The following is a 27,838-nucleotide window of genomic DNA, read 5'->3' on the forward strand; positions in this document are numbered from 1 at the left end:
GAGTGATGGAGCATTTCACGGGACGCTTACGCCTGCATTTCCCCAGCCCGTGTGGGGCTGCAGCCGGACCCTGGCCACCCACCATGCACTCCCTGCACCCCTTCCGCTGGTGAGGGGCTGTCTGGGGGTGAAAGGGATCAGCCAGGACACACAGACTTGCATTGGGCTGGATCTGACCCAGTGCTTGGCTCTGAGTATAAACAACACCAGTGCTGCCCAGGACACGAGGATGACAAGGAGGCCACTAGGACAGGATGGGGACAATACAAGCACCGGGGGGATGAGGAGGGCACTGGGGACAGGGTGTTAACCTCACTAGGCCGAGCTCACACCCACGCCCTCCTGTTCCAATCACCTCCTCCTCCTTCAGCAAATGTCTCCCAGGTACTGCTCCTGCAGCCCAGGCATGTCCCAGCTCACTGCCACGAAGACCCCAAGCCTTCCTTGTTCCCACTGCCCATCAGCAGCACCACCAGTCCCATCTTCTCCCCCAAAAGCTGGACAGAGGCTGGAGCTGCACGTTCAGGGAGCAAGCATCCTCCCAGGGGGTATCAGGCTTTGGCAGGTCACATCCCTCTGCTCGAGCCAGTGCATCCCCATCGGGGAAGATGCTGCCAGCATGGCTGTGGGTCAGGGCTGGATGCACAGAAGCACTTTCCCCTGGGTGTGGTGGGAGTCACTGCTCCGGAGCTGTCACAGGCCTGTTCCCTCCCCAGGGCTGTTTAGCCAGGGCTGTACGTGTGTGTGTGTGTGTGCACCAGCCAAGGTGCTGCTGGCTGTAACAATTACAAATCTGTAAGAAGCAGCAGCCTCAGGAATCCCATGTCAGTGGTTTGGGGGGAATGGTGCAGGAGCATCCCAGAGTGGGGCTGTGTGCTCCACACCCCACACAGTGGGAAGAAGGGGAAGGGTGGGAGCAGGCGCCACAAAGACTCGACAAGGAAGCTCCAGAGGAGGCCCTTAAGGCCGATCCCCATTTTCCTGCTCCTTCCCTCTTTTCATTCATTTCAATGGGCTCCCAGCACAGGGCATACCCAGACCCTCCCAGCCTTGCCAAGGCATCAGGGCCACTGCAACAGCCACTTCCGTCCTTTGTGCTGACCCTTATCAGGAACAGAGCAGCTGAACGGGCAGCCAGGAAGGCAGCGTGGATGTGGGGTCCAGCTCTTACCCACACACCTCCATGGGGTGGCCAGAGGGGGAAATGGGATGCCTGTTGTGTCAGAAACATGTCCCCCCAGGGCACCCTCTGCTCCACACATCATCCCTGCATCCCCCAGGTGCTGTAGCACCAAAGTAGGGGATGCCCCAGCAAATCCCACCAGGGATCAGGATTTCTGGACAAAGGGATATGAGGCTGGTGGGGTCTGGCATCCTGCTCCGGACACCTGGTATCATGTCCCACTGCCTCACAGGCAGATCCTGGATGGGACTTGGAGGAATGTGCCTGGCTCTGGGAAAGGGGACTCTGGGAACTGAGGAGGAGGAATAAATGAGTGCAGAAAAGGACTTGCCCATGGTAAGGAGGGAAAAGCCTGGAGCAGGCAGTACCTTGGCAGTCATGGGGGGAATGATAGGTCAGCTCAGGCTGGGTGCCCAGGCAAAATGGAGGGTCAGGGCAGCACGAGAAGCCCCCACTCCACAGTGAGCAGCTGAGGGACCAGGGTGGGCAATGGCAAAGGGGGCTGTGGGGGGCTGCAAGGAAAGGTTTCAAAGGAAAAAACCAAAACCCCAGTCCAGTAACAGCAGCAAAAACACTCGTGTGCTTTATCCTCTCCAAACAGAACTGCTTCTGCAGGGGCTCGCTGTGAGGCTGCTCAGGGAGGTTCACCCGACTCAGGGAAGCAGCTCCTGCAGCTCTGACAGGGCTGGCCCCCTCTGTGGGATGGGACCCACAGCCCAAGGGGATTCCTTGCCCCCTGGGCACAGGATGGAGGGAGCCAGGCACTCAGGGACGAGCCATCTCCTTTTACTGCCCCGGAGCAGATGGGCACAGGGCAGTCCTGCAGGGCTCCAGGGCCACTTCTCTGGCTCTGATTCCCGGCAGCTCCCGGGGCCCTGTCCTTTCGGGCCAGTGGCTCTCAGTGCTGTGCCAGATCCCATAGCCAAAGTAAATGAGGAAACCTGGGAAAGGGCAGAATAGGGTGTGTATGGAGTGTTTCTCTTCCTTCCCCCCCCAATCACCAAGTGCTCGCCCCTTCCTTTGGGCCACATATCAGAGGGCAGGGTGCTCCCACCACCTCTGGACATCAAAGGTCAGCATCTCCTCCCTCCCCACCACTGTTCAGAGCAGTATTAGTGCCACGGGCTCTCAAACCACCAGAGCTCCACCCAAAGGGGCTGGTGCCAGCTCTGGAACCCCGTGAGTGGCCGTGCTTACCCAGAGCCATCCAGAGCAGGTACCGCAGCCAGGCGGCCACGCTGAGCCGGGCCATCAGCACAGTGTTGATGGAGATGCTGAGGACAGGCAGGAAGGGCAGGCAGGGAACCTGCAGGGAGCACAAGGGTAAATTCCACAGCTAAATTCAGCTCTTTGCTGCTTTGGCTAGTTGCCCACAGGCAAGGGGAAGCCCAGCCTGGCTGTGAGGCTCAGAGATCCAAGCTGGGACTGCAGCCTGTGCTGGAGAGGGATGCTTGTGGAGGGTATTTTGGTTGACAGGTCCTGCACTGGGGCAGGAGGTACAGCAGGATTTGAGGTGGGAGGCAGCAAAGCACTCACAAAACTAAGCCAGGGTGTTAAGGCCAGGTATCTTTTTACTGGAGAACAGCTCTGATTCCCCAGCAGGCACTGGGCTCAGCTGGGAGATGCCCCTTCAGCTCTCAGGCCATGGGGGAGAAGAACCCTCATGGTCCCTATAGAGAACCCCGTGAGCTACATGCTGCCTCCAGCAGTACCTTATTAATGTGGATGCAGTAAAGATCTGCCTGACCTAACGCTGAGGGAACATCCCCCAGTGCCACCCTTTCCCCACAGGGCTGCAGAACTTGCCTGCACTCAGTGCCCCAGGACCTTCTCCCTGGGCATGTCCCACAGGCTGGGCTGGGTGCTCACCATGAAGGATGCTTTGTCCTGGTTCTGAGGCTGCCTCCAGCTGAGAAGAGCTGCCACCAGGATCCCCAGGAGAAGCAGGGCCAGAGCTGTGATGCACCAGGCACCCGCAGCCCGCAGGCAGGGCAGCCCAGCAGTGCTCACCCAGCTCAGGGCACAGGCCAGGGCGGCTGCAGAGGGACCACAGTGTCAGGGCAGCTTCCCTGGGCTGGGCCCATCCCTCTCCCAGGCTGCCATGGTGGGACAAAGAACAACCAGGGGACACAGCTGGGTGCCTTTTCATGGTGGGTTTCACTTTTCTCTCCTGTCTGGGAAGCAGAGGGAGTGGGAGGTTTCCTGAGGTCCTCTTGGGGCAGCCAGCTGCGTGGCAGTGGGATGAGGGCAGGAAGGAGCCAGGCAGCCCCTGCATCTGCTGCTGGGGGGTTTCCACTGGGCAGGAACCTGCCAGCCCTTGCTACAGTAGGGATGCTCCCCATGGGTCCCCCCACACCAGCTCCCCGTGGAGCCCATCCATCATTCCCAGACACACCTACAGCTGTCAGAGCCCAGACCACCACAGCAGAGGAGCGAGGGGTGGGATGGGGGGGCGGCCGGACCAAGTGGTCCCACCAGAGCTGCACAGCTGGGACCTTCCCCACAGGAGTGTCCCAGATGCTGGGTTCAGGCCGATACCTGAGGAGCAAACATTGGATATCAATGCACATAAACCTGCACCTGCAGTGCACCCAGGCCAGAGCCTTGCCCCAAGCATGGCCCACATCAGAAGCTGGCTGAGCCCTGTCCCCTGTACCCAGCAGTCTCACCTGAGCAGCAGCACACAGCCAGCCACCATCGAGTAGGCCAGCAGTGTGCCAATGGACATGGTGTCAACCAGGGCTTTCAGGTCGAAGAGAAGGGCCAGGAGAGCTGCGGGGAGAAAAGCCCTTTCAGCCTCCCAGCAGAGCTGGCAGTGCTGCTGTGCCCACCTCAGTCATGCTGTCCTGACCTCCCCATGTCCCCCTGAGACCCACTGCAACAGAACCTCGATGAACTGGTGATGCTTTGGGCACGAGTACGAAGCATCCTGTCACCTCCTGCCTGGCAGTGCAGAGAGGCTGAACCAGTGTCTGGAACACCATCAAGGCCATGGTCCTGGCCCACCATGAGGAGGTCTGTCTCTGGGCAGAGAGACATTGCTCAAACAGCTACAGGCAAGTGAGAGGGAGAGAGGACACCCACCAAGACCTGCTCACAGTTAAGGGTAAGCCAAGCACTCACTCACCTGCCACTCCCCCAGACACCAGAGTTGCCACCACCGGGCACTGACGGCGACTAACTTTGGCCAGAGGTTTGAAGAGGAGCCCGTCTCGAGCCATTGCATACAGGATCCGTGGCATGGGGAACATGGAGCCCAGGAGGCTGCATGAGAGAGGAGAGGAGATGGGGGAGAAAAGGGGAGGAATCCAGGAGGTGCCATCCTGTCTTTTGCTCCCAAGAGAACTCCCATTCACCTGTATGTTCCATGACCTTCTCAAGACCATTCTGACAAGATCATCACCTTCCTCATCATCAGATGAGGGACATTATCAGGGAAGAGATGTCTGCAGTCACCAGGAGCCCTGTGCATGCCAGAACACCCCAGCCCACTCTTGTGGACACAGTGTCACCTGACCACTTCCTCCAGTGTCACACCAAGGGGTTTGGCTGCTCTCCCTGATCAGGAAGGGCCAGGCTGGGAACAACAGGATTTGTGTGGAAGGGATTTTGGCCAAGCAGGAAAGGCAAGGAGGAATTCAGGAGGAAGGGGTTGGGGACATCTCCTGGATGTGTTACAGATCCAGTACCTTGCTCTGAACCACAGAACCGCCATCAGAGGATGCCCCTCACCTGGTGGTCAGGGCACACAGTGACCCCGCAGCCACAGCGTACTTTGCACTGCTCCAGCCAATGTACTCAAAAGCCACTGGGAGTGGGCTCATGGTGTCTAGGAGGTAGTAGGGCATCATCAGGGTGAGGGCAGCAGACACCCCAGAGTATGCCAGGAAGCAGATGAGGAGGGAGAGGATGATGCCCATGGGGATGGATCTCTGCGGGTCCCTCACTTCTTCCCCTGGGGAGGACAAGCTCAGCTGTAGGAACAGATGCTCATTTAATGTGCATGGCATGCTAAGAGCCCAGCTCAGGCTGGAGAGCAAATCCTATATCCCCCCAAGAGAGGACACAGAGACCTTCTAGCAAGGACCACTGGACCTCCTGAGCCCCAGGGATACTGGGATAGAGAACATCTCTCCTTCAGGATTAGCCTAGACATTTCATGTGGACTCAGGACAGGCAGGAGAGGGTGGCTGCAGCACAGAGCTGGGAATGTGCCCATTTCCCAGCCTTACACCAGTTCCTAGGGCTGTGGGGACAGTCACTGCCACAGCCTCCCAGCCTGCAGGAGGGTCTCACCAGCAGCACCCCCACCTCACTTACCTGTGGTAGCAATGCAGTCAAATCCAACAAAGGCATAGAAACAGGTAGAGGCTCCAGCCAAGGTCCCAGTGAAACCATAGGGCATGAAGCCTCCCACCCCAAAGGCACTGGTCATGTTGTCGGCCATGGACTGGTTCCTGGGAGGAGGAGGAAGAGTCAGGCAGTGCAGGGGGGTCAGTGCAATGGGATCCCAAGCTGGGGTCATCCAGGATGAACAGTCCATCCAACCTGCTCAACCCTCAGCATCAACCCAGCAGGGCTTAGGACTTTGGCTCTTTGACACATTGCCAAGAGGGAGAAACAGAGAAAGTGAGATTTCCTGGGATAAAGCACTGGGGGTTGATTTCCCATCCCACTCTGAAAGCAGCACAGGGAGAGTGAAGCCCCTCATACCCAGCCTCGTGGGCAGCTGCCTGTGGTAGGTCATCCTCCCTGAGCTTCCAGTTGCTTGTGTCACCTTTGATGAAGCCGCTCACTGTGACAAGGAGCAGGACAAGCACGTTGAGAGCTGTGAAGGCTCTGTTGACCATGGTGGACTCCTTCACTCCAAAGGAAAGAAGACCTGGAGAATAAAACATCAAAACGGGATGAGCTCCCTGGATGATGCCAGGGTAGACATTACTGGGGAGGGTGGAAAAGGGGGGCAGTGGTAAATTCAGGACAACTTGCAGATTTTCCCCAGATTCCCTTTCTATTCCCCATTCTTTGCTCAGGGAAATGGTAAAGTCTCAGATGGGGTCAGCACCATCCTAAAGAGCCCACAGTGGGGTGAGGAGCTCATCGTACCTGATGGAGGGTGGAACAGAAGGAGGCACCTACCTGCCAGCAGGACCACCAGGCCAGCAGCAAAGGCATCTGGGTGCTCTGCCAGCCCCACAGAGCTCATGGCTGCGTGAGCACCCAAAAACCTCCCCATCTGCTTGCCGAGGAGCTGGTCAAAGGTAGCACTCCAGGCCCGGGCAACGCTGGCAGTACCTGGGGAGAGGTGATGGCTGTGTTCTGGTGGTTCTGGGAGGTCTCAAAGGACACCCAGCAAAGCCACCAACACAGTGGTGAGAGGGACCGAGAGGGCCTTATACCGATGACGTAGGACAGCAGCAGGTTCCACCCAGCGAGGAAGGCCCAGAGCTCGCCCACTGTCACGTAGCTGTAGAGATAGGCAGAGCCAGCCAGGGGCACACGGGCCCCAAACTCGGCGTAGCACAGCCCTGCCAGGGCAGACACCACAGCTGCAATCAGGAAAGAAAGGATGATGCTTGGGCCAGAGCTGGTCTTGGCCACCTCCCCTGCCAGGACGTAGACACCAGCCCCCAGCGTGCTGCCCACTCCCAAGGCAACCAGATCCACGGTGGAGAGGCAGCGGCGGAGGCTGGAGCCCTCTGAGCTGGCTGGGACTCGTTTTCTGCGGGAAAGCAGCTTCGGCACAGAGTGTAGGTGGCCACAGCTCAGCATCTGTGGGAGAGGAAAGCAGCAGGCATGAGGACACTGCTGCCCCACGGGCACTGACCACCCTGGGGATGTGACAAAAACCCAGCCTCAGTGATTTGCTTGCAGCTCCCACCATTCACACAGTGCTTCTGCACTCACTGGGTGCTGCCTGTTGTCTATCTCTGCCAGAAAAAACAGCCCATTTTGGAGCAAGATGGGGCTAAAGCAGCTGTGCTGCTCTCTCATCCCCAGTGACAAGTGGAGCAATGCATGACTGGGGTTTGTTTGGCTCTGTCCAACTTGTGAGAGGGGACAAGGACACCTGCTTGTCCCCCTGCCAGCTCAGAAAGTCCTGTTGCCCCAGCAGCCTCCCCAGCAGGAATACACAGCCAGGATTATCCCAGCTTTGACACTGAAACTATTTGAAATGCAGAAACCATGCCAGAGAAGGAGGGATGGGAGATGCTCTGCTCCTGGAAGGTGCCTTGAAGTGCACCAGGAAGGACCCACTCACTCAGCTGGAGATGCTCCCACAGCCCTGTAACTGTGGGTCAATGGCACAGCTCAGGTCTGGATCCCCTGGGCCATCAGCCCGTGCAGTGATGCTGTGGCTTGCTGGGGGCACCAGTGGGGATGTCAGGCAGGCAGAAACCCCAAATTGTGTGACGTCTGTGCTTGGGGGGAAGGGGGTGCTTGGCATGGCATACCCGGGATTTGTGTGCCTTCCCCCATCCTGCACACCCTTTCGCAGGAGCTCCAGGACTGGAGAACCTGCCTTCACATCCCGCGGTGCTGCCAGGACCTCCAGGTTACCCCACAGCAAAGCAAAATCCGTGCAAACGCTCCAAAGTCCATAACCTGATACTTACACGGCCGGGAGCTGGGTGGAAACCCTGTCCAGTGGCACAGCCCCGTGGCACAGGGGACATGTGATCCCCGCTGTGGCGTGGAACTGGGGGACAAAGGGACAACCCTGCCCGGCACCCAGACCCGCAGGATGAGGTGCTCCTTGTGGCACAGGGAGCCCCGATCTCCAGGACAAATGCTGTCCCCTGGGAGTGAGAAGCCGCCGCCCTCCCGCCCCCCCAGCAGCACCCACTCGCTGCGCAACCCCAGCCCCGCCCAGGGCACCTCGCCCCGGTGATTTTACTCACCCCGGCCATCCTTGGGGCAAACTGCTCCAGCGGCGAGCTGGTGGGGACGACGAGCCCCAGGCAAGCCCCCCTTACAGTCTGCCCTTAAATCCGTTTTGGGAGTGCCCTGGCCCTCCCCCCGCTGACCACCGCTCCAGGCTGCACAATGGGAAATCTATGCAGAAATATTTTTCCCACAACGCCTTCCAAATCATACACACAGCCTGCAATGCTAATAGGCTCAGAGGCATTATTGAGGGAGTTTAATTCACTTTTCCAAGCTGTCTGGGCAGGTGGGAGGGAGAACCCCCTCCCTCTGTCCCTGCTCCCTCACACCAGGACCCACATCTCCACCTTGGTTGAGCTGGTTTTGGAGGAAATGCAAGCAGAGAGGAGTAGTAACAAGGCTGGGTTGGGGTTTAGGGGTGTGTGCACCTACAGCTATGACTGACCCCAGCTGCCCCTGGGGAACACGGCAGGAGGTGAACTGGTCCCAAAAGGGACTGCAGCAGCAAGGCAGAGGAGCACAGACCCAGCTCCACAGGACGTTTGCAGCAGCATATCCAGCTGTAACTCCCTGAAGCAAAGTCCTGAGGCTGCTTGCACTTCCCTGGTATTTGGGCATTCCTGGGCTGCAGCACACAGGGCTGAGCAGCAAAGTGCAAGCAGGGGCTGGGCTTAGTCCAGGGCACAGGGCTGTGTGGGTAGGGGTCCCAGGTAGGCTGCTTGGGGCCACTAAGGCATGAGTGTCCTTGGGCACCAGCATGGCTGTTCTGCAGGGCTGCTCCTGGCAAGGAGATGCCATGATGGGGTGACCTGGTTGGTCACCAGCATGCTGGGAGAAGAGGACCAAGTCTGGGCTCTGAGGAGAGGCTGGAAGATGGTGTTTTGGGGTGAAGACCTAATTTTGGTTTTACTGTAGATAGCGCTCAGTCTGAGTCTGCTTACAGTACTTGGTAACAAAAACCTCTCAGGCTGGGGCTCAGCCCATCCTCTGGCTTTCAGCTTGCAAGGAACAGAGGAAGGGAGCAGGAGCCATGCAGGAGCAAAGCAAGGAAGGATCCAGAGCATCTAAAGCATAGATGTACACTCTAACCACAAGGCTGCCTTGTCCTGGCTCTATGGGGCAGCCCCATATCTAGAGCACCCTGTGAGCTGCTGGGCACTGTGAGCACCTCTGGGGCAGGGGGGCTCAGCACACCATGGCACAGCCAGGGGCACCAGGAGGAGAGCAGGGCTGTTGTCCCACACTGCAGCACAGGGTGAACAAAGCCCTGCTTGTCACCCACGCCATCTCACATGAGCGAGGTCTCCAGATACCAACGCCAGCCCAAGGGAACATTGCCCTGAGTGAAAAACAGGGCAGGAAGGAGCAGCCAGTGCTAGCTGGCCGTGAAGGTCTCACCCTCCCAGGCTGCCTGCAGGGGAGCACAGCCCTATGGCTGCATGCCAGCCATCGGGTATGTCACACCCAGCCTGGGGTCCGTGCTGCCCAGGACGGGCAGGGCTGAGCAGCTCAGCTGCCTTGCAGCCCCAGAGAGATGCTCAAGCCAGTGAGTACCACCAGGGCTGGGATGCCTGAAAGGTTACACACCAGCAGCCTTCAGCATCTCCAGGGGTCCCTTGAGTTTATCTGCTCTTGCTGCTGTCAGACTGGGCCTCCAGCCCTGCTGCGGCTTCTGTGCTGGCTGGGCAAAGGGTGGTGGCAAAGAAGGAGCCGGGTTAACGTGGGTGAGGCAGGGAAGGAAACGGCCTCGGGGCACTGCAGGCAATGGCACAGCCTGCCAGGAGCATCCTGGAGAGACTCAGCCTGCACCTCATCCCTGTGTCTGCAGCACGGGAAGAGATGGTTGGGGGGAAAACCAGCTCATTGTGCCAGCTCGGGTCGTGCCGCAGGGGTGCTCACTGCAGAGCCTTGGTCAGCACCTCCCTCCTTAAGCAGGTTCTGGGGGCCAATGTCCGGCCATTCTTCCATCCTCTGGCTCCTGCAGAGAGCCAGGGACGGACATTTCCCAGCCATGAGCAGGGAAGGGTTGATTCGGTGCAGGAGGACGTGGCAGGCGGCAGGACCAGGAGGCCGTGGGGCACCCTGCGTCTGGCGTTCACCAGGAAACCACAGCTGGGGGTCAGCAGGGGTGAGTGACATTTCCGTAGCTGAAATGCAATCACCGGTATTGCCTGGTGGTGTGCGTGTCACCGCCGCTGGCACAGTGCCCCTGCTCACACCAGTGGGGCTGTTGTGCCAGGCGACCCCCTTCTCCAGAGCCGGGCAGGGGCAGGGTGATGCTGCGGGGGACACTGGGCGCCGCTGCACCGCGGGCACCCGGCGGACGCCTGGCACGGCACCGGGGGTGGGATGTGGCCCTGGCCATGGCAGGCGGGGACTCGGGGGCGGTGACGTCTCGCCGTCCGGAAACAGCTGCACGCCAAGGACGAGCGCTCGGCCACAAGAGCACCCCGAGCGCGGCGGCGGCGGCTCCTCCTGCGGGCGCACCCAGAGGCTCCGCGCTGCGGTCAGTGCGCGCTGCGGGGCTGCGGGAGACGGGCGGGGGCCGGGCACTTCTTTCCGCAATGGCCTGGGGGGAGGAAAGTCGTGGAAAGCCCTGGCTGGGGGGTGAGCTGTGCAAGCGGAGGCTGTCTCCAAGGGGTGGCTGCGGGGGGAATCCCTGGGGTTTTTTCTTTTTACGAAGAATCTTTCCCTTTTGACAAGCCCCCGGTGGGTGCTTTCTGAGGTGGGCGCTGGCGGGGCTGCGGGCCCCGCTGGGTGTGTCCCGGCCGGGATGCGCCTTAGTCCGTGCTTCGGTGCGGCTGCGGAAACACCCATCCCTCCTTCCAGCTGGGATCCAAGCTGAGGATCCCCCCTGGTTTGGTGTCCGCCAGGTTTGCACAGGTAAACGCACCCCACAGCAGCCCAGAGGCTCGGAGCTCTTGAAGGCCCGGGAGGCTTTTTGGCAGTGGGGTGGGGCAGGGCACTTTGGGGACGTCCCTAGCCCCACCAGGAGGATGGGTGCCGCTATTTGTTTAACCCGGGGAAGCTCCCTTTGCTTCAGGACAACGTGTGGCGGGGCACTGGGTGCTGTGGCCTCCGTGCTGGGGGAGCCCCGCAAGGCAGTCGGGCTCCTGGGGTGCAGCCCCTGAGCTCAGACCTGGGGGGAGGCTTTGGAGAGGCTGGAGGGGTGCACTGCTGGCGAAACAGAGGCTTCCACAAAGGCTGTGCACATCATTTAGGATTTCTCATGGGACCCCCATAAGCCACATTTCTCCAGTGTGGGGTGGGGGGCAGGTGTAGCCCCACGCTGGGGCACTGCTGCCCATGGATGTGGTGTGTTTGTCTGGGGATTTTCCCGGGGCTGCTCCCCGGGCCTCTGCAGAGCTGTCAGCAGCAGGGGGGGACAGGGATGGGGCACTACAAGGACAGGTGGGGGACTGGGTGTGGTTGGCGATTCTCCACCACTGCCGAGATGAGTTGGGTGGTCTCAGCCCTGCTGCCACATGCATGGAGTGAGGGAGAAGGGCTGTGCCCTGCTTGGATTTCCCCACTCCCAGGAGGGTGCACAGCTTCGGGTACGGGCTCCCAAGTGGCATTAACAGGCTGCATGGGCCGGGGGTGGGATCCCTTGGCACCCACCCAATGCCCGGCTGCAGTGCGGCCCCACTGCGTGTGGGGCGTGTGGGGGCTGTCTCCCAGCCAGGAGCCATGTGAAGGGGGGGAGGCTCACAGCCTCCCCAGCTGAAGAGGGAAAGGGAGGTGAAGGCAGCTCTGCTTTTCTGCAGAACTTTCTCCCCTCAACCAGAGTGCCTGCAGGTGCTAAAAGCTTCCTGTACCCAAGCAGGGGGACCCAGCTGCACTGATGGCTGCAGGGCTGGGTCTCCCCTTGCCTGGGTGCTCCTGCAGGGATGTGCAGCTAAGCCAGGGAAGTTCATGTGATTTCTCCTGCTCGCTCCATGGCATGAAACCGAACTCCACTGGGGTCAGAAATCCCCCAGGATGGCCCTGCTCGGCTTTGAATTTTTCTGCAACGTGTCTCAGAGGGAGGGTGAACAAGCCAGGCGGGGCCGGGCCTCATGGCTGGCCTCAGCTGACGCTCAGCGGTTCATTCATGGCTGGGCTCCATTTTCCAGCTGTTTTTCTCCCTCTACCAGCTTCCTCGGAGCAAATGGCGCTGTTGGGGGACTTCCTCTGAGAGGGTGGGGAGAGCCCACACCGCAATGGGTTGCAGTTATAAATGGTGCTGGTGTTAGAAAACAACCTGCGAGTTACCCTGGAAACCCAGCTGTGTTTGCTGGTCTCCAAGGATGTGTGGGGCTGATGGTGGCCTTGATCGCTGTACAGAAACTCAGATAAAAGCTGCTGGGATCCTGTGGGGGCTGCCCAGTGCCATGTGGCAAGGGAATGTCCCCAGCAGCTGCTAAAGCTGGGATGGCCCCAGGGCTTGGGGGCTGCAGGGGAGAAGAAGGCACATTGCAGGGTGCAGTGAGAAGGCCCAGCCCTGCGGAGGATGCTCGGCCCGTTTCCACATATTCAGCACATTTTTCCCCTGTGGTTTCTCTTGGTACTGGCAGGAAGCTGTTCAGGGCCCATCTGCAGTGCCCCTGGCCTGTGGGGTGCCCTCAGTGCCAGATACCAAAGGCTCGGTGACTACAGGGTGACCAGCAAAGCCCCTCTCCCCAGTCCATCCTGCAGCACCTGGATTTCCCTCCCATGGGCACCACACCCACACCCCAGGAGGGAGCAAACCTTCTCTTAACTAACACAACCTACAGAGAGGGGCTTTGGCTCATGTTGACCTCTCTGTTCCCTTCCACAGCTCCTCCTTGCCCTCGCTCCAGTGATTTCCAGCTTGGGAAGCCATGGCACCCAAAGGAAAGGTAAGGGTGACCTCCACACGGCAGGGATGGGTCCTGGGGTGCCGCAGGGCACACCCCAGAGCTGGGGCAGTATCTCCAGCAGCAGCAAGGATGGTGGTGACGTGCATGGACACCATGCTGCCCAGAGCCTGTTTACATTCCTGCCTCTCCAGCTAGTGCTGTCTGGATGTGATGCAGATGGGGGAAGTGCTGGGCTGGGGAGCAGGGACAGCAAGGAGCAAAAATCCTTTTGGGACCACAGTGGGATGGGGAAGAGAAGCAGGGCCGTGGGAAGGGGAGGAGAAGAGATGTTGCACTGGGGATTTGGACTTTTGATGGAGAAAAATCCCGCCTGAGCACGCTGCAAGGCATGCAGCCCTGTTTGGGCCTCTCCCCTCTCCCAAGCCTGGATTACTTCCCACTCCAAACTGGGGCTGGTGCAGTGTGGCAGCTGGGTGAGCAGGTGCTCCCCTGCAGCCAGGAAAACGTCTCAGTGTGGGTGGAAAACCTTGCCTCGGTGGGCAGCTGTGGCTGGCTCAGCAGAGCCTGCCTGCTGGCAGGGGCGGAGTCCCAGCCCAGAGCCTCCCTTCTCCACTGCTGGGGCCGGGCTGTGCTTTCCATTCCCTGGAGAAATCAAGCAGTTATTTCCTCCAGCCTTTTTACCCAAAGCTTCCTGCCCAGCTGAGGCAGTGGTTGCTCTAGGTGGGGAAACTGAGGCAGAGTGCATGCAAACATTTCCCTGTGGTGGTCCCGGACCCCAAGCAGCCACAGAGTGGGAGAGAGTGAAGCCACGCTGGGAATTTTGCTTCCACCCTCCTGGCCCCAGTGTGGCTTATTTTTAGCCGGGAGGTCCTGGACAGGCCGGGATGACTCAGAGGCTGGAGGAGGGGCGTCAGGAGGCCCCTGGCAGCTGAAACAGGATGGAGAGTGGGATGGGGTATGAGGAGTATGCAGTGGGCAGGATGCTGTTTCCATCCTACCTGATGTTCCTGCACTTCCCTGGGGCTCATTCCCACAGAGAATGCAGGGAGTGTGGGGTGATATACAGCTCTGAGCTCCTGCCTCGGTTTCCCTTGCCCCAGCAAGGCAGGTAGCTCATGCTTCAATGGCCCAGCAGGCAGAAACACAGCCCTGCTCCTCCTCTCCATTTAACCACGGCCAACATCTTGACTCCCCAATACCCTCCAGCCACCCTTGTTCACTCCTGCTGCCTCCAGGCACCTCCTTTGCCTTGCAATTTATTTCCATCTCTGCAAGGCATGTGTGTGGCAGCAGCTTGTGCCAAGCCAGGAGGGTCTGGGAGCTGCCGGGAAGCGGGGCTAAATCCAGCTCTCCCGATGCATCACCTGCAATACGATCTGTCCCGTGCCCGCCTGGTTCCCTGGAAGGGCAGCATCTCCTCGTGGTCCCTGCCACATGGGACACCAATGCCAGCAGCTCCTCCCAAGAGGGCCTGTGGGATGTGCCCAGTTTCTCTCTGGAAAATAAGAGGAGAGAGGGTGGTTTGTTTCTGAAGGTGCTGGGTGGGATGTGCAGCAGAGCTGTTGTGCTGAGGCACTGGATGGGACCCAGGGGAGCGGTGGGTGTGGAGCTGCCCTGAGTCCATCTCCTTGGGCACATTCCTGGAGGCACTTCCTGGGTCAGGGACATTGATGCCCATCTTCTCTGAGGATATGCTGGCTTTAGATGTCCATGCTGGCAGCAGGCCTGGGCCTCTGCACAGCTCCTGAGGATCTTAAAGAAGCCGTGCAGCAGATCCTGAGTAGATGAGCCCAGGGAGGTGCACACACCCGGCTGGCACGTGATACAAGCAGAGCCAAGGGAGGATTCTCAGTTTCCCAGGGTGCTGACACAGCTGACAGCCCCAGCTCAGCTCCCAGCCCTCCTGTTTCCCAGCAAGACCACTAAGGAAATGCTGCTGCTCAGTTCTTCCCACTCTGTGCCTCTGGTGGGGACGTATCCCAGTTCCTTATGGGGGACCAGGATGGTTTCACATCTGCTTCCACCCAGGGTGGTGCTGATCTCATTTAGTCTGGTTCCAGGCTCCCCTGGGGTGAATTCCCCTGGGCAAAACTGGCCTGAGGAGGGGGATCTTGGTCCCTCCTTTTTCCTGAGGTCTCTGGAAGTGTCATTCCTGGCTCCCTGTTGTGCAGCCTGGAAGTGGCAGAAGAGCAGATAGAAGTGGATCATGCCAACCCCCAGGATTTCTCAGGCTCTCAGGAAAGTCCTTCCCAATATCCAGGGTCTCTGCTCCAACCCTTGGATCAGCCTGGGCCCCATGGGAGTGCATGCTGGGGCAGGACAAACTGTTGTAAGCTGTGGTGCTTCTCAGTGTTTTCCACTTAGCAGCCCATGATGACTCTGTGTCTGTAAATTTGTCTCCTTGCTTGGGGGCCGTGCTGAGCCTGGGCATCCTCAGCATCCGGAGTGGTTCCTTGCTTGCAACAGGCACTGGAAAATTAATTCCCTCTGTAGGAAGGGAGAGCAAACAGGAAAGGAAACAACTGCAGAGGAGAACAACTGTTTATGTTTGAGGCTGAGCTTTGCCTTGGCCAGCCTTAGCCAAAACAGATCTCACCTCAATCCTGCTCAGCTTCAGCTTCTTCCCCCAAGCCACTGGGGCTGCTCCTTCCCCTTGTACCTTCTCCCCTCCTTTCCTGTAGGTCTACAGGGGCTCAGTGAAGGATTTCCAGGGCTTTGATGCCAACCAGGATGCAGAGGCCTTGTACAATGCCATGAAGGGATTTGGTAAGGATGCTCCTCCAGACGGACCCTTGATGTGCCCTGTTCCTTCGGTTAACCCTTGCATGGCTGGGTGTCCTGCCTCCCTTCCTCTCTCAGATGACTCACTGCTTTAGCGGTGTGCTAAAGCTCTCTTGGTTTGCTTTCCTCCCTGGACCCAACTTGGCTCTGCCTGTCCTCCCAGCCCCAACTGCAAAGCAGCTTTGGGCACAGCAGGGTGGCTGTGGTGAGCCCAGCCACGGGCTATCCATGACTCCTGGCTGTCCCCACAGGCAGTGACAAGGAGGCCATCCTTGACCTCATCACATCCAGAAGCAACAAGCAGCGGGTGGAGATCTGCCAAGCCTACAAGTCCCTCTATGGGAAGGTAAAGCCAGGAACATTCCGTGGTCCGTGCCCCCACTGCAGACACAAGTGGCCGTGGCTGCCACCACCCAGCAGGGACCCACTGCTCCCTGGACCCACTCGGAGGTGCTGTGGAGCAAAGGGTCCCCCAGCCCCTTTCTCCCCCTCCACCAGGACCTCATTGCAGACCTGAAGTACGAGCTGACAGGGAAGTTTGAGCGGCTGATCGTGAGCCTGATGCGGCCCCCAGCCTATAGTGATGCCAAAGAGATCAAAGATGCCATCTCGGTAAGGGGTGGGCACCCCCCAGGGTCCTCTGAGGACACCCCAGCCAGCTCCACTGCTCATGGGGCTGTGTCTCTGCCCACAGGGTGTCGGTACGGATGAGAAGTGCCTCATCGAGATCCTCGCCTCCCGCACCAACCAGGAGATCCATGACCTGGTGGCTGCCTACAAAGATGGTGAGGGCTGGGGAAGGGCAGGGGCTGCCCTGTGCCCTCTTGAGCCATGAGAAGGGCAGAGGTGAAGGGATCCAGCTCTCCAAGCCTGACCTCTTCCCTTCCTTTTTCCACCAGCCTATGAGAGAGACCTGGAAGCTGACATTGTTGGAGACACATCGGGCCACTTCAAGAAGATGCTCGTTGTTTTGCTTCAGGTATGTCCATCTGTCCAGCATCTGTAGGTGATGGGTGCCTGTGCCCTACAGGGCTGAGCCTGTCTTTCTCCCACAGGGTGCCAGGGAAGAGGATGATGTCGTGAGCGAGGACCTGGTGGAGCAGGATGCAAAGGTGAGGCTTGGCAGGTCACTGTGACAGGTGGTATGTGGGCAAGGATGGGGCTGGTGGCACTGGGACGATCTGGATTTAGGACTGCAAAAGGTGGGTGGGTGCCAAGGGCAGCACCCTGAGTCAGGCTGTGCCACCTTCATCATCCCACAAGGACCTGCTGGAAGCTGGAGAGCTGAAATGGGGCACAGACGAGGCCCAGTTCATCTACATCCTTGGCCGGAGGAGCAGGCAGCATCTCCGCCTGGGTGAGCATCACCTGCGAGCTCAGGGTGGGCTTGAAGGTATCTTGGCAGCTTCTCCAGGCATCTCCTTGCTCTCATCCCACAGTTTTTGATGAATATCTGAAGATTGCTGGGAAGCCAATTGAGAGGAGCATCCGGGGAGAGCTCTCTGGTGACTTCGAGAAGCTGATGTTGGCTGTGGGTAAGCCAGCCCTGCACGGGGATCCTGCAAAAACACTCCACTGCTCCTTGGGGGCACTGGTGAAGCTGGGTGCTGGCATCCCTCACACCTCAATCTCCCTGCAGTGAAATGCATCAGAAGCACAGCAGAGTATTTTGCTGAAAGGCTCTACAAGGCCATGAAGGTGAGTGAATTTCCCCTTCTCCACAGGGCCCCCCCAGCACTGCAGGGAGCTGGCCAGAGGAGGGGTCCCCTTGCCACAGGGTGCTACTGGAGAGCAGGGTGACACAGGTCCATGAAGGCAGGACTTACGTGACCTGGGGTCTCTGCCCTTCCCTGCAAAGGAGTTATTCCTTCAGACCCAGGGCTGGGTAGAAATCAGATAGAGGGTCCCACATGTGGTGGGCTGAGCAGGGTTGTTTGGCCATCCCAGGCTTGACGTGGGGGTTGCTGCATTGCAGGGTCTGGGCACGAGAGACAACACGCTGATCCGCATCATGGTGTCCCGCAGCGAGATCGACATGCTGGACATCCGGGAGGTGTTCAGGACCAAGTATGAGAAATCTCTCTACAACATGATAAAGGTGAGTGCTGTGGGTCCCCGCTCACCCTCCAGGAGCTGCTGGTACTGCCTCCCTCATGATGCCAGCGCCCCTGGGAGGGCTGTGCTGGGTGTCCATCTCTGAGGACAAGGTTCAGGAAGAACCCTCTCCATGAGCCCATCCCATGGCACTACCTTGACTCTACCTACTGCATGGTTCTCTGTCTCCATCTGCCTTTCCAGGAGGACACCTCTGGGGAGTACAAGAAGGCTCTGCTGAAGCTGTGTGGAGGGGATGATGAGTAAGACCACCTGCCACCCCCACTGTGTCCCTCTTCCTCCCCTTGGTGCTGGGTACAACCTCTGGATCAGAGCCTGGTGCAGCACCTGGACCAGCAGCACCCACAGTGACAGTGGTTCAGTACAGGGGGCCCTGTGGCCCCTCTGCATGGCCAGCCATGATGCCATGGTCCCTTCTTGGCACATGGGAGCCCTGCAGGGCAGGGCCAAACCCCTGGAGGGAGGATGCTCTGGTAGGGGAAGCTGGGATTCACCACACATTTTCTCTCATTCCCACCCATCCAGCCCCACAGCAAGCACCTGGCTCCTGCCCCTGTGCCCAGTGGATACAAAACACCCCTCATGGAGGGGCAAGATGGGGTGAGGGGGACTGTTGGCAGGTGCAGGGCCCCCGTGGCTCACTGTCCCCTGTCCTTGCCCTCCCGTTGCAGTGCTGCAGGTGAGTTCTTCCCCGAGGCGGCGCAGGTGGCCTATCGGATGTGGGAGCTTAGTGCGGTCAAAGTAGAGGTCAGCACCCCTAGCCCCCTGTACCCCCTCTGTGCTGCCTGCCAGCTTGGGACCCCTGGCTGCTCCTCTCTGCCACGGGGCACGGCCAGCCCCACGCCTCTGCTCTGCCTCTCACTGCCCGGCTTCTCTCGATGCCATTCTCTGGTTTTGGGGTACAAGGTTGGCAGGACGAAACCCTGGCAGGGCTGGCTGCCCCCTGTGGGCTCCACTAACCCCTCCTCTCTCTGAGGCCTTCCTCCCTTGGGGCAGTGGGTCCTGCATGTCTGTGCAATGCATCACGTGCAGCCCTGGCTCCAGTGCCTGCCAAAGAACTCCTGCTCCCTGCGGTAGCCCAGAGCTGGCCGGGGCATGGCGGCACTGTGGAGAGCGGCACCCTGCATGCAGCTGGAGCTCCCAAAAAAGGGTGCTTTGGGATGTGCAGAAAAGATACCCTGAGAAAAGATACCCTACAGAAAAGAACACTGTGTGGATGGAGATGTAAGGACACTGGAGGGTAGAACTGCAGGGCTGGAGTGGGCACCCTTTCAGCAACTCCTGTCTCTGAGTGACGTGGCCAGCCCAGGCTGAGATGTCCCAGTGCTAGGGCAGGCAGGTGTAACACTGGCCAGGACACCGAGACTCCAGGGACTGTCTGTTGCCGTCTTCTTCCTGCTCTCTGCTGGTCTGGCTATGGTTTGCCCCTTAAAGGAAGGGGTGACAGTGGCGAGGAGATCCTGACTGATCCCCAGGTGCTTGCACTAACACAGAACCTGCTTTGGCCTCAGCTTGCTGGGTGGCACCTTCCTTCCTTCTCTCCATCCCTCCTTCTCTCTATCTCTCCTTCTCTCTCTCCCTCCCTCTCTCCCTCTCTCACTCCCTCCCTCCATCCCTCCATCCCTTCATCCATTCCTCCCTCCCTCCCATCTTGGGGATGAACCTAAACCCGTCTGCATCCACAGCTGCGAGGAACTGTGCAGCCTGCAGGGGACTTCAATGATGATGGGGACGCGCAGGTGCTGAGGAAGGCAATGAAGGGCCTGGGTAAGTGGGGACCATGAGTTTAGGCCCTTCCTGCTTCTCCTCAACAGCTCCTGGGGCAGAAAATTCTCCACGGCCCCCACAGGGCTCCATGGAAACCCCAGGAGGAATAAAGAGCTGAAGCTGTGGGAGCTCTCCCTTCCCCACCAGTTTGTGGGGGTGGCAGTGTGCCCATGATCAGGGGTGACATGGTGACACAGTGTGGCTCTGCTGTCATTGCAGGAACGGACGAGGGGGCCATCATTGAGGTGGTGACCAAGAGGAGCAACGCCCAGAGGCAACAGATCCTGAAGGCTTACAAGGCTCATTATGGCAGGGTACTGCAGCCTTCATCCCACCCTGCTTCTTCCTTCTGCTCCCTCCCACATGGAGATCAGCCCCTCACTGAAAGGAATCCTGCCCAGGCAGCAGTGGGCAGCTGGGGCACACTCACATGCCCTGCCCCAAGAGAAAGCTGTCACAGCAGCCTCCCACTCTGGTGCCCCACCAGCCCGAGCGAGGGTGTCCCTTCCCCTTGACTTGCCCCATCCTCAGTTCCACACAGAGGACTCCAGAGCCAGCATCTCCCCAAAGCCCCTCGAATATGGGACTTTAAACTGCCCCAAGGGTTTTCACAGATGTCTCCAACCCCCCTGCTCTCTTCCCCTTTTTTCTCTCTCACGTTGCCTCCACTGCAGAAGCAGCTGGGGACTGAACCCTCAAACGCTTTTGCAGGACCTGATGGCTGACCTGAAATCCGAGCTGTCGGGCAGCTTGGCCAAGCTGATCCTTGGGCTGATGCTGACGCCGGCGCAGTACGATGCCAAGCAGCTGAGGAAGGCCGTGGAGGTAATTGCCACACTGCTGGTACCAGTGCCAGCATGGGAGGAAAAAGTGGTTTTTGCTGTGGCTGTACCCACACTGCTGGTGTCCTGGGGCTGTGAGCACCCCCAGCTTCACATGCCCCAGGGTCTCCTACAGAGAAGAAAAGATCAGAAAGCATCAGGACAAAGACCTGGTTTGCACTCAAAACTTGCTGGGACCCCTATTTGGCCTCTTTGCAGCCCAGCATGCTCAGCCAGCTGGTAGCCACAGGAGAGCCAGGGTAGGGGCAAACCAGTGACATGCACTGCTATCCACCAGTCACACCAGTTGGGACCCCCCTAGCAGCATACTTGGACACTTTCATGTTGGTTCCTACGAGCCCTTGGGGCTGTTTGCTGGATGTAAACTTTTGCCACATGGTTGACCTGGACCCCTCCTTGCCTGGCACTGTGGAGCAGTGCCACCATGTCCCCATCTGGTGTTGGCACCTGCAGCACCCACCATGCCCCTCTCTTCCAGGGGGCTGGCACAGATGAGAGCGTCCTCATCGAAATCATGGCCACGCGGAACAACCAGGAGATCAGGGCTATCAACGAGGCTTATCAGGAAGGTATGGCACAGGACAGACAGGGGGAGCACCCAGGTCCTGGGCACAGATCACACTGCACAAAGGCCCTTCCAGAGCCCAGGCTAAGTTTTGTCTCTGGGCTGGGTCCATGGCTTGGTGCTGTGAAGGTCTATTAGTCCCTCCAGCAGAGCGCTGGTCCTGGCCTCTCTCCATCTCTGACATGCCCCAGCTCTGCCATCAATGTCTCCTTCCCTGAGAGCTCTTTCACAATGACCCTATTTCCTCCAGAGTACCTGGAGCAAGAGGCTGTGCTCATGCTCAGGGCATTAGAGCTGCAGGGCTGATCCCCTCTTCCCTTGGCCTGAACACAGCAGATGGAGGCATCTGCTTCAGCCATGCTTCCCGTGGGGATCAGGGGCACAACAGGCACTGGTAGGTGGGAAGCTGAGCTGCAGGGCTCAGCCATCTCTTCTCCACAGCCTACCACAAGAGCCTGGAAGATGACCTGAGCTCTGACACATCGGGACATTTCAAGAGGATTCTCGTCTCCCTGGCTCTGGTAAGGGCAGCTCTCACTGAGGATTGTCCTCTCCCTGCTACAAGCGGTGCTGGGGGTCTAGAAGGTCAGTGGCTGGAGAAGACAGAGCATCACTGCCTGGCTGGGCAGTGCCGCTGGACTCTGCCACCCCCTCACTTGGGGCTCTCCCAGGAGATGTCCCCTCTCCAGCTCCATGATTTTTGTTTCCAACCACAGGGCAACCGTGACGAAGGACCAGAGAACCTCACACAGGCACACGAAGATGCTAAGGTAAGACCTGTATTGCCAGTGCTCTTACGGGCTTTGCATTAAAAAAAAAAGAGGATGTTGCATGCCCTAGTCTGGAATTGACATTCTCAGGGAAGCAAATGCTGCTGGGCCAAGTAAACTGCAGGAGGAGATGCCAGGTGAAATGATACCCTCGGAGGTAAAGCTCCCATGCCTGATTCCTGATGCCCTTGGCTCTGCTGCTCCGTGCATGGGGACAGCAGTCCCAGGGAGTTCCCAACCAGTAGGCTGCAGCTTTTCTTGTGCAGAGCTGGCACTCTGGGGTTTAGTAACACACACTGATGCTGAAATTTGGCTCTTGAGCTTCAGACACAGCTTTGGGCTGGTCTGCAGGAGCCATCCACCTCTGTGTGTTGTGCATGGGGCAGCCCTGACACACTGGGGTGCCCCAAACCTCTCCTGAGACACAACTGGAGGGGGATGGCTGAGCAGCCAGAAGCAGTGCAGGGGGTGTGGGGGCCCATTCCCTGGCTCAGCTCCTGGTCCCAGGAGACCTGTGACCCAGGGCTTGTGCTCCCTGACCTCCTGCTCCTCCGGGCCACATCTTTTCTGTAAGGGGCTGGGAAGATCTGTGCAAGGTCAAACCCAAGCTCTCGCTTCCTGTCCTGTGCCGGCACTGGATGTTCCAACGCAAGGGAGAGCACCACAGCATTCCCAGCAGGGCTGCCGCCAGCAGAGGGAGTGGATGCTGCGCTGCCTGTGTCCCTGTCCGTGCACTGCCTGCTCCCTGCCACACTCTCTGCCTGTTCCTCTGCCCATGCCCTGCCTGCACCCCTGCTGCATGTGCTGCTGCTCACCTCACCCTGCTGCACAGAGAGAGCCAGGGATGACAAGCACAGGGACAAGCCAGCCAAGTGGCACCTGACCTGGCACCATGCTGTGTTTTGTCAGCAAAGCTGCCCTTCCCCTCATCCCACTGCGCCTGGCAGAGGTGGGCAGGCTGGTGGAAGGCAGCCTAGAGCCAGGCAAGGATGCTCCCTGAGGAGCAACAGGCTGTCACCCAAGCTCCAGGGCTGGGGGAACTCACTTTGTCTGGCCAAAGGCCACCCTCCCAATGCACTGGTGTAGAGGCCAAACTGGAGGAGGACACAGGTCCTGCTCATGGGGAAGCAGGGGACCTGGGGACAGGTACTTTTAAGGGATTTTGCTAGACTTCCCTTGCTTTGTCAGGGAAGGATAAAGGTTGAGCAGCACCTTCTGACCCTGTTGTCTTCCTGTCTCTCTCTCTCTCCACCAGGTTGTTGCTGAGACCCTGGTGAGTGCCTGCCCTTTCGCTCCTCACCCTTCTGCATGTTTGAGGGGATGCTGAGGTCCTGGGGTGCAGGGCTGACGCTGGGAATGACAGCCCCATAAGCCAGGCTCTTCAGACCACATGGGCTGTGCTCACTTGCTTGGGACTCTGGTGTCCTTGCTTCAGGATGGGGACAAGGGGACAGATGGGACCTGCAATGAGGGCACTTGCCTGCAGTGTGGGGCAGGAGAGGGAGAAAGCCACCTGCCCTGCCCTTGGGGACCAAGCCTGCCCGCTGCCTGCATGCAGGACCCGTGTTCCAGGCAGTGTGGGACTTGGGGCTGGCTTCCCAAAAGTGGGAATTGGGGAAGGGGTGACTTTCTCGTGCAATAGCCTAATGGGTGAGAAGAGCACAGCCTCCCACTGACCCCCACAGAGGAATAGCAGCCATTTCACCCATGGGCAGCACTGCTGTGGCCCAGGGTGGCTTCTGTCTGGCAGCTCTGAATTTCCTCTTCAGGTTGTGTTGGTCACCCCTGAAACATCCTCCACACAGGACAAAAAAAGAGTTTTAACCATGAGCATTGCAGAGCTTTTTCCATAAAAACTGGAAAACATCTTTTCTTAGAGATAGTGTGTGAGCATGCAGCTTCACATCTGTGCAGAGGAAATGCCTTTCTTAGGGGGAAAAAATCCCCAGCTATTTTCCTGCTCATAAAAGGCCACCCTCTTTGCAAAACGGTTTTAAGTCAAGACTGGCTGTCCCAGGAAGAGCTGTTTGACATCTGTGTCCTTCTCTGCTATGTCCATGTCTCTGCCTCTCTCTTCACTCTTTGTTCTCTCCCAGAAACTTGCTGATGTCTCCAGCAACGACTCCAGTGACTCCCTGGAGACCCGATTCCTCAGCATCCTCTGCACCCGCAGCTACCCCCACCTCTGCAGAGGTAGGATCACATTTCTCCATCAGCTACAACACAAGTGCTTGGATTTGGGCTGGATGGGAGATGGGGATCCCCCCAAGGCTGAGGTTGAGCCCTCTCTCCCCAGCTGTGGTGGGGATGAGGCAGTAGGAAGAGATGGTATGGCCTGGCATTTGAGGTGGCTTGTTGAAGTCATCAAAGCCCGGTCCAGAAGTCTTTACAGCTGAGGCTCGAGTCTCCTGGGTGCCCAGGGCAGTGACCCTTTCCTCTCCCCCATCCCCAGTGTTCCAGGAGTTCATCAAAATGACCAACCACGACGTGGAGCACGCCATCAAGAAGCGGATGTCGGGAGATGTAAGGGACGCCTTCGTGGCCATCGGTCAGTGCTCCCAGCAGGGCAGGCAGCCCCTTTAGCTGTCACTGCCAAGGCAGCGTGGCAGCAGATTGCTGCTGCCATTGGGCCATGGAGACTCCCAGTGGGGCATGGGGTTGGGGCACTTACAGAGTCCCTAGAGAGGGCCAGGCCTGCACCCTTGTACCAAGGAGGGCCTGTGGCTGATGCAGTGGTGCCACAGCTCCTTGCTGTGATGCGACCCCTGGGTGCCATGAGCCCACTTCCCCTCCCCTCTGTGTGTTGCAGTCCGGAGTGTGAAGAACAAGCCGGCTTTCTTCGCTGACAAGCTCTACAAGTCCATGAAGGTGCGGACAGACCGTCCTGGGGCTGGGCTATGGGAGAGGGCTGTGCTGGGATTCTTTGGGACTCTCTGCTTTAACCCCCTGACAGGGATGGGTTTTGTCCTCTGGCTGTCCCTGAGGGAGTAGGGAGGGCTGAGCTCAAACCAATAGCTAGGGTTAGCAGATGTGTCCGGCTGGACAGCAAGTCTGGTATATGTCCAAGGAGAGATCATAGGATATTTTGGGTTGGAAGGGACCTTTAAAGGTCATCTAGTCCAATTCCCTGCAATAAGCAGTGAGGGACATCTTCAAGACTGCTTAAGGCCCCATCCAATCTGGCCATGAATGTTTCCAGAGAGGGGGGATCCACCACCCTTCTGGACAACTTGTGCCAGTTTCACCACCCTCATTGTAAAAACTTTATTCCTTATAACTAGTCTGAATCTTCTCTCTTTTAATTTAAAACCATCACCCCTTGTCCTATCACTAGAGATCCTGCTAAAAAGTTTGTCCCCATCTTTCTAAAGCGCCTTTTAAGTATTAAAAAGATCTCTCCAGAGCCGTCTCTTCCTCAGGCTAAATAACCCCAGTTCCCTCAGTCTTTCCTCACAGGAGAGGTGTTCCAGCCCTCTGATCATTTTTGTGGCCTTCCTGTGGGCCTGGTCGCCAGCTTGGACTGTGCTGGAGATGCCAGGTGCATGTGAGCCCCAGTCCCTGCAGGGCTTTTTATTCAAGCTCTCCCTTGCAGGGTGCTGGCACAGATGAGAGGACCCTTACCCGGATCATGATTTCTCGGAGCGAGATTGACCTGTTCAACATCCGGGGCGAGTTCATAGACCTGTTCGACAAATCGCTGCACCACATGATTGAGGTGAGGGGACAGGGACATCCCTTCCAGGCTCATCACCTTGTCTGGCTGAGTCCTGGCCCTGAGCCCTGAGGGGACCTGAGCCATGAGCAGCTCAAGAGCTGAGCAGCACCTGGGGAGGGGGAACCTGCCCCCAGCAGCCCCAGTGTTGGCTGGTCTGGCTGTAGAGAGGATGTGCTGGCATCTTCCACTGCTGCAGGATACCTGCAGGGGGTCCAGGACATGGAGCTGTGCCTTCCCTGTGCCCAGCACCTTGAACTGGACTTCCCCAGGACTGGTTCTCTGACGTGGCTCTCCCTCTTGCAGAAGGACACCTCTGGCGACTACCGCAAGGCTCTGCTGGCCCTGTGTGGTGGGGAGGACTAGGTGGCAGCTGGGGCCCTTCATGTCTGAGCCAGCACATAGCCACTGCCTTGATGTCACCGCAGCTTCGGGGGCTTCAGGGGACGCTCAGTCCCCTCCAGAGAACAACTCACTTTGCGCTGAAAAGCAGCACCACATTGCAAGCGGGGGAGTCTCGGGGCGGGGAGCAGAGGGGTCTGGGTAGGGAGATTGTCTGTCTTGAAGCAAAATAATTCATACCCAAACATGCCACTAAACCCAAGGAATTTACCCAGATGGAAAAGACAATTTAAAATCTGATAAATAAAACCTCACTGTTGCTGACCCTGGGGCAAGAGCAGTTGATTTATTGGGGCAGATTTGGGTGGGACGGAGGAGCCTTGGTGTCTCCTTGCTCCCATAGGCAAACTCGGGCAAGAACCCTGCCCCAGCTCCAGGGAGGGCCCTGAAGACACCATAAAACCTCTCTGAGCAACGCTTCTGCTGAGAAAGGGGCTGAAAACGCATGTGGGGCTGGCAGCAGTGCAGGGACTTCACCAAGAGCTTCACTTCATGCCTCTGAAAATCCCCGGCAGGGTTCATGCTGGTGTGTGGATGATGCTTTCATAAACCAGAGATACAAATCAGACCTGATGGCATCCATCCGTCCTTGCACGCGGTTTCCTGTGCTTTCAAGCTGCTGAAGAAGCAGTCGAAAGGCACATGCCATAGAGGCTACACCCCCAAACACTCAGGAGAAAAGAACTGGAATTTCCAAAAGCGGGAAATTCCAGCACTTTCAATTGTTTCCAAGTCAGAACAAAAAGTGGTGAATACCCAAGTCTTCCTCAGAACAGCTGGGTAAGGAAAGCTTCACCTTCAAAATATCAAAGCAGCGTTAGGAATAATAACACAATATTATTACAACACTTCAAAACCAGCTGAGGTCAAGAAGCAGCAACATGTAGAGACAAACCAGGGAAGCTGAAACAACTCAGCTGGGTGTTATCCCACTAAAAATTCCCTTGATGCCTTCCTGTAAAACATCCCCTTGTAAGAAAATAACCTTTCTTGGGGGGAAAACAGTCTGGCTGAAGCTTTTTCACTCTCCCCATAATTCCCATAGAGGTTTGGGTTTCTCTGTCTTGCCCCTCTGTGTAAGTAGGATTGGGCATCCCTGTCCAAATAGCATCTGGCGGGCTGAACACAACCCACGCCTGCAGCAGCCTACGGGTCACCTGCTTGCCCAGGAACCTGCTGCAAAGACTGAGCAGCAGCAGAAGTTGTTTTGAAGGGAGGATGCAACCCTAATCTTCATCTGCCCATCTCTTCCTGTGGCTCCACACCACAGCTCTGAGCTCTGCAGCAGAGGCTTCTGGAGATGAGGGATTCCACAGAGCCTGAGGGGAGCAGAGCTGGCCAGCCCCCTGCAGCTGGGAACAGGGCTCAGTGACCTGGCTGCAGTGCCCAAGGAAGTTTTGAGGCTTGTGTGGTAGCCCATCACCCCCGGGGAGAGCCAGATTTGGGGCAGTGGAGCCCTGTTCCTCCAGAGCAGGGGGAAACCCTGCTTGGCATTAGCACAGGGCCACAACACGTGATTGTTTCCTGCTTGTTGCCAAAACAGACACTTGAGGGGTTTGTACAGGAGGGTGTTCCCTGGGGACAGGTGTAAACACTCCAGTGCCTTTTCTGGCTGTACCACAATTGCTATAAGCCAATGGCCAGGGATTTCACCACTCACAGCCTGGATGTCTTGGAGTGGCACAGGACCACAAGTCAGCCCTTCACAGCCAGTCCCCAGCCTGGCTCACAGTGATGCCACCAGCAGGAGGACTGGCTGACCAGAGCACACTGGTCCCAAGGCCAGGAATTTTCCTGGCGCCTGCTGCAGGCTGCTCCTACAATGCAGACAAGATAGCAGTCACACAATGTCTGGGGACAGGAAGGGAGAGTGAGATGAGGTTTCCTCCTTGCAGCAACTCTCTCTCCTGGAAAAGTCCTCCAGCCAAAAAGCCTGTCTTGCCCCAGTGCCATAGTAATCCATCTCCTGCAGCGGCTGCTGCTACAGCTG

At 58.2% G+C, this 27,838-nt stretch overlaps 2 protein-coding genes across 3 annotated transcripts; one reads left to right on the plus strand and one right to left on the minus strand.

Moving 5' to 3' along the window:
* Positions 1-1,969: 1,969 nt before the first annotated feature.
* Positions 1,970-8,122, minus strand: LOC309578527 (cationic amino acid transporter 2-like; the record flags this gene model as incomplete). The annotated part of the gene is made up of 12 exons (XM_082291238.1): positions 8,086-8,122; positions 6,583-6,955; positions 6,323-6,478; positions 5,897-6,065; positions 5,504-5,640; positions 4,916-5,138; positions 4,311-4,447; positions 3,853-3,955; positions 3,579-3,721; positions 3,053-3,219; positions 2,381-2,489; positions 1,970-2,124 (listed from the first exon to the last, which is right to left on the minus strand). Exons 1-12 carry the CDS (start codon positions 8,092-8,094, stop codon positions 1,970-1,972), a joined length of 1,881 nt encoding a protein of 626 aa, XP_082147364.1. The 5' UTR covers positions 8,095-8,122.
* A 2,361-nt stretch (positions 8,123-10,483) lies between these two features.
* ANXA6 (annexin A6) lies at positions 10,484-26,063 on the plus strand. Of its 2 annotated transcripts, XM_082291728.1 has the most exons (26): positions 10,484-10,577; positions 12,873-12,933; positions 15,576-15,660; positions 15,927-16,021; positions 16,174-16,287; positions 16,370-16,460; positions 16,575-16,654; positions 16,731-16,787; positions 16,939-17,032; positions 17,115-17,210; positions 17,315-17,373; positions 17,651-17,773; positions 17,974-18,032; positions 18,462-18,537; positions 19,476-19,557; positions 19,777-19,871; positions 20,269-20,382; positions 20,878-20,968; positions 21,406-21,485; positions 21,681-21,734; positions 22,990-23,007; positions 23,831-23,927; positions 24,187-24,282; positions 24,544-24,602; positions 25,327-25,449; positions 25,753-26,062. In XM_082291728.1, the coding sequence occupies exons 2-26, from the start codon at positions 12,916-12,918 to the stop codon at positions 25,810-25,812; spliced, it is 2,016 nt and encodes a 671-aa protein (XP_082147854.1). In that variant the 5' UTR covers positions 10,484-10,577; positions 12,873-12,915; the 3' UTR covers positions 25,813-26,062. The 2 variants fall into 2 exon arrangements, with proteins under 2 accessions (XP_082147854.1, XP_082147855.1); XM_082291729.1 differs by lacking the exon at positions 22,990-23,007 and having other exon boundaries at positions 25,753-26,063.
* The last annotated feature ends 1,775 nt before the right edge of the window (positions 26,064-27,838 follow it).

The sequence above is a fragment of the Coloeus monedula genome (assembly GCF_965178545.1).
Source record: "Coloeus monedula genome assembly, chromosome: 15".
Classification (NCBI taxonomy): Eukaryota; Metazoa; Chordata; class Aves; order Passeriformes; family Corvidae; genus Coloeus; species Coloeus monedula.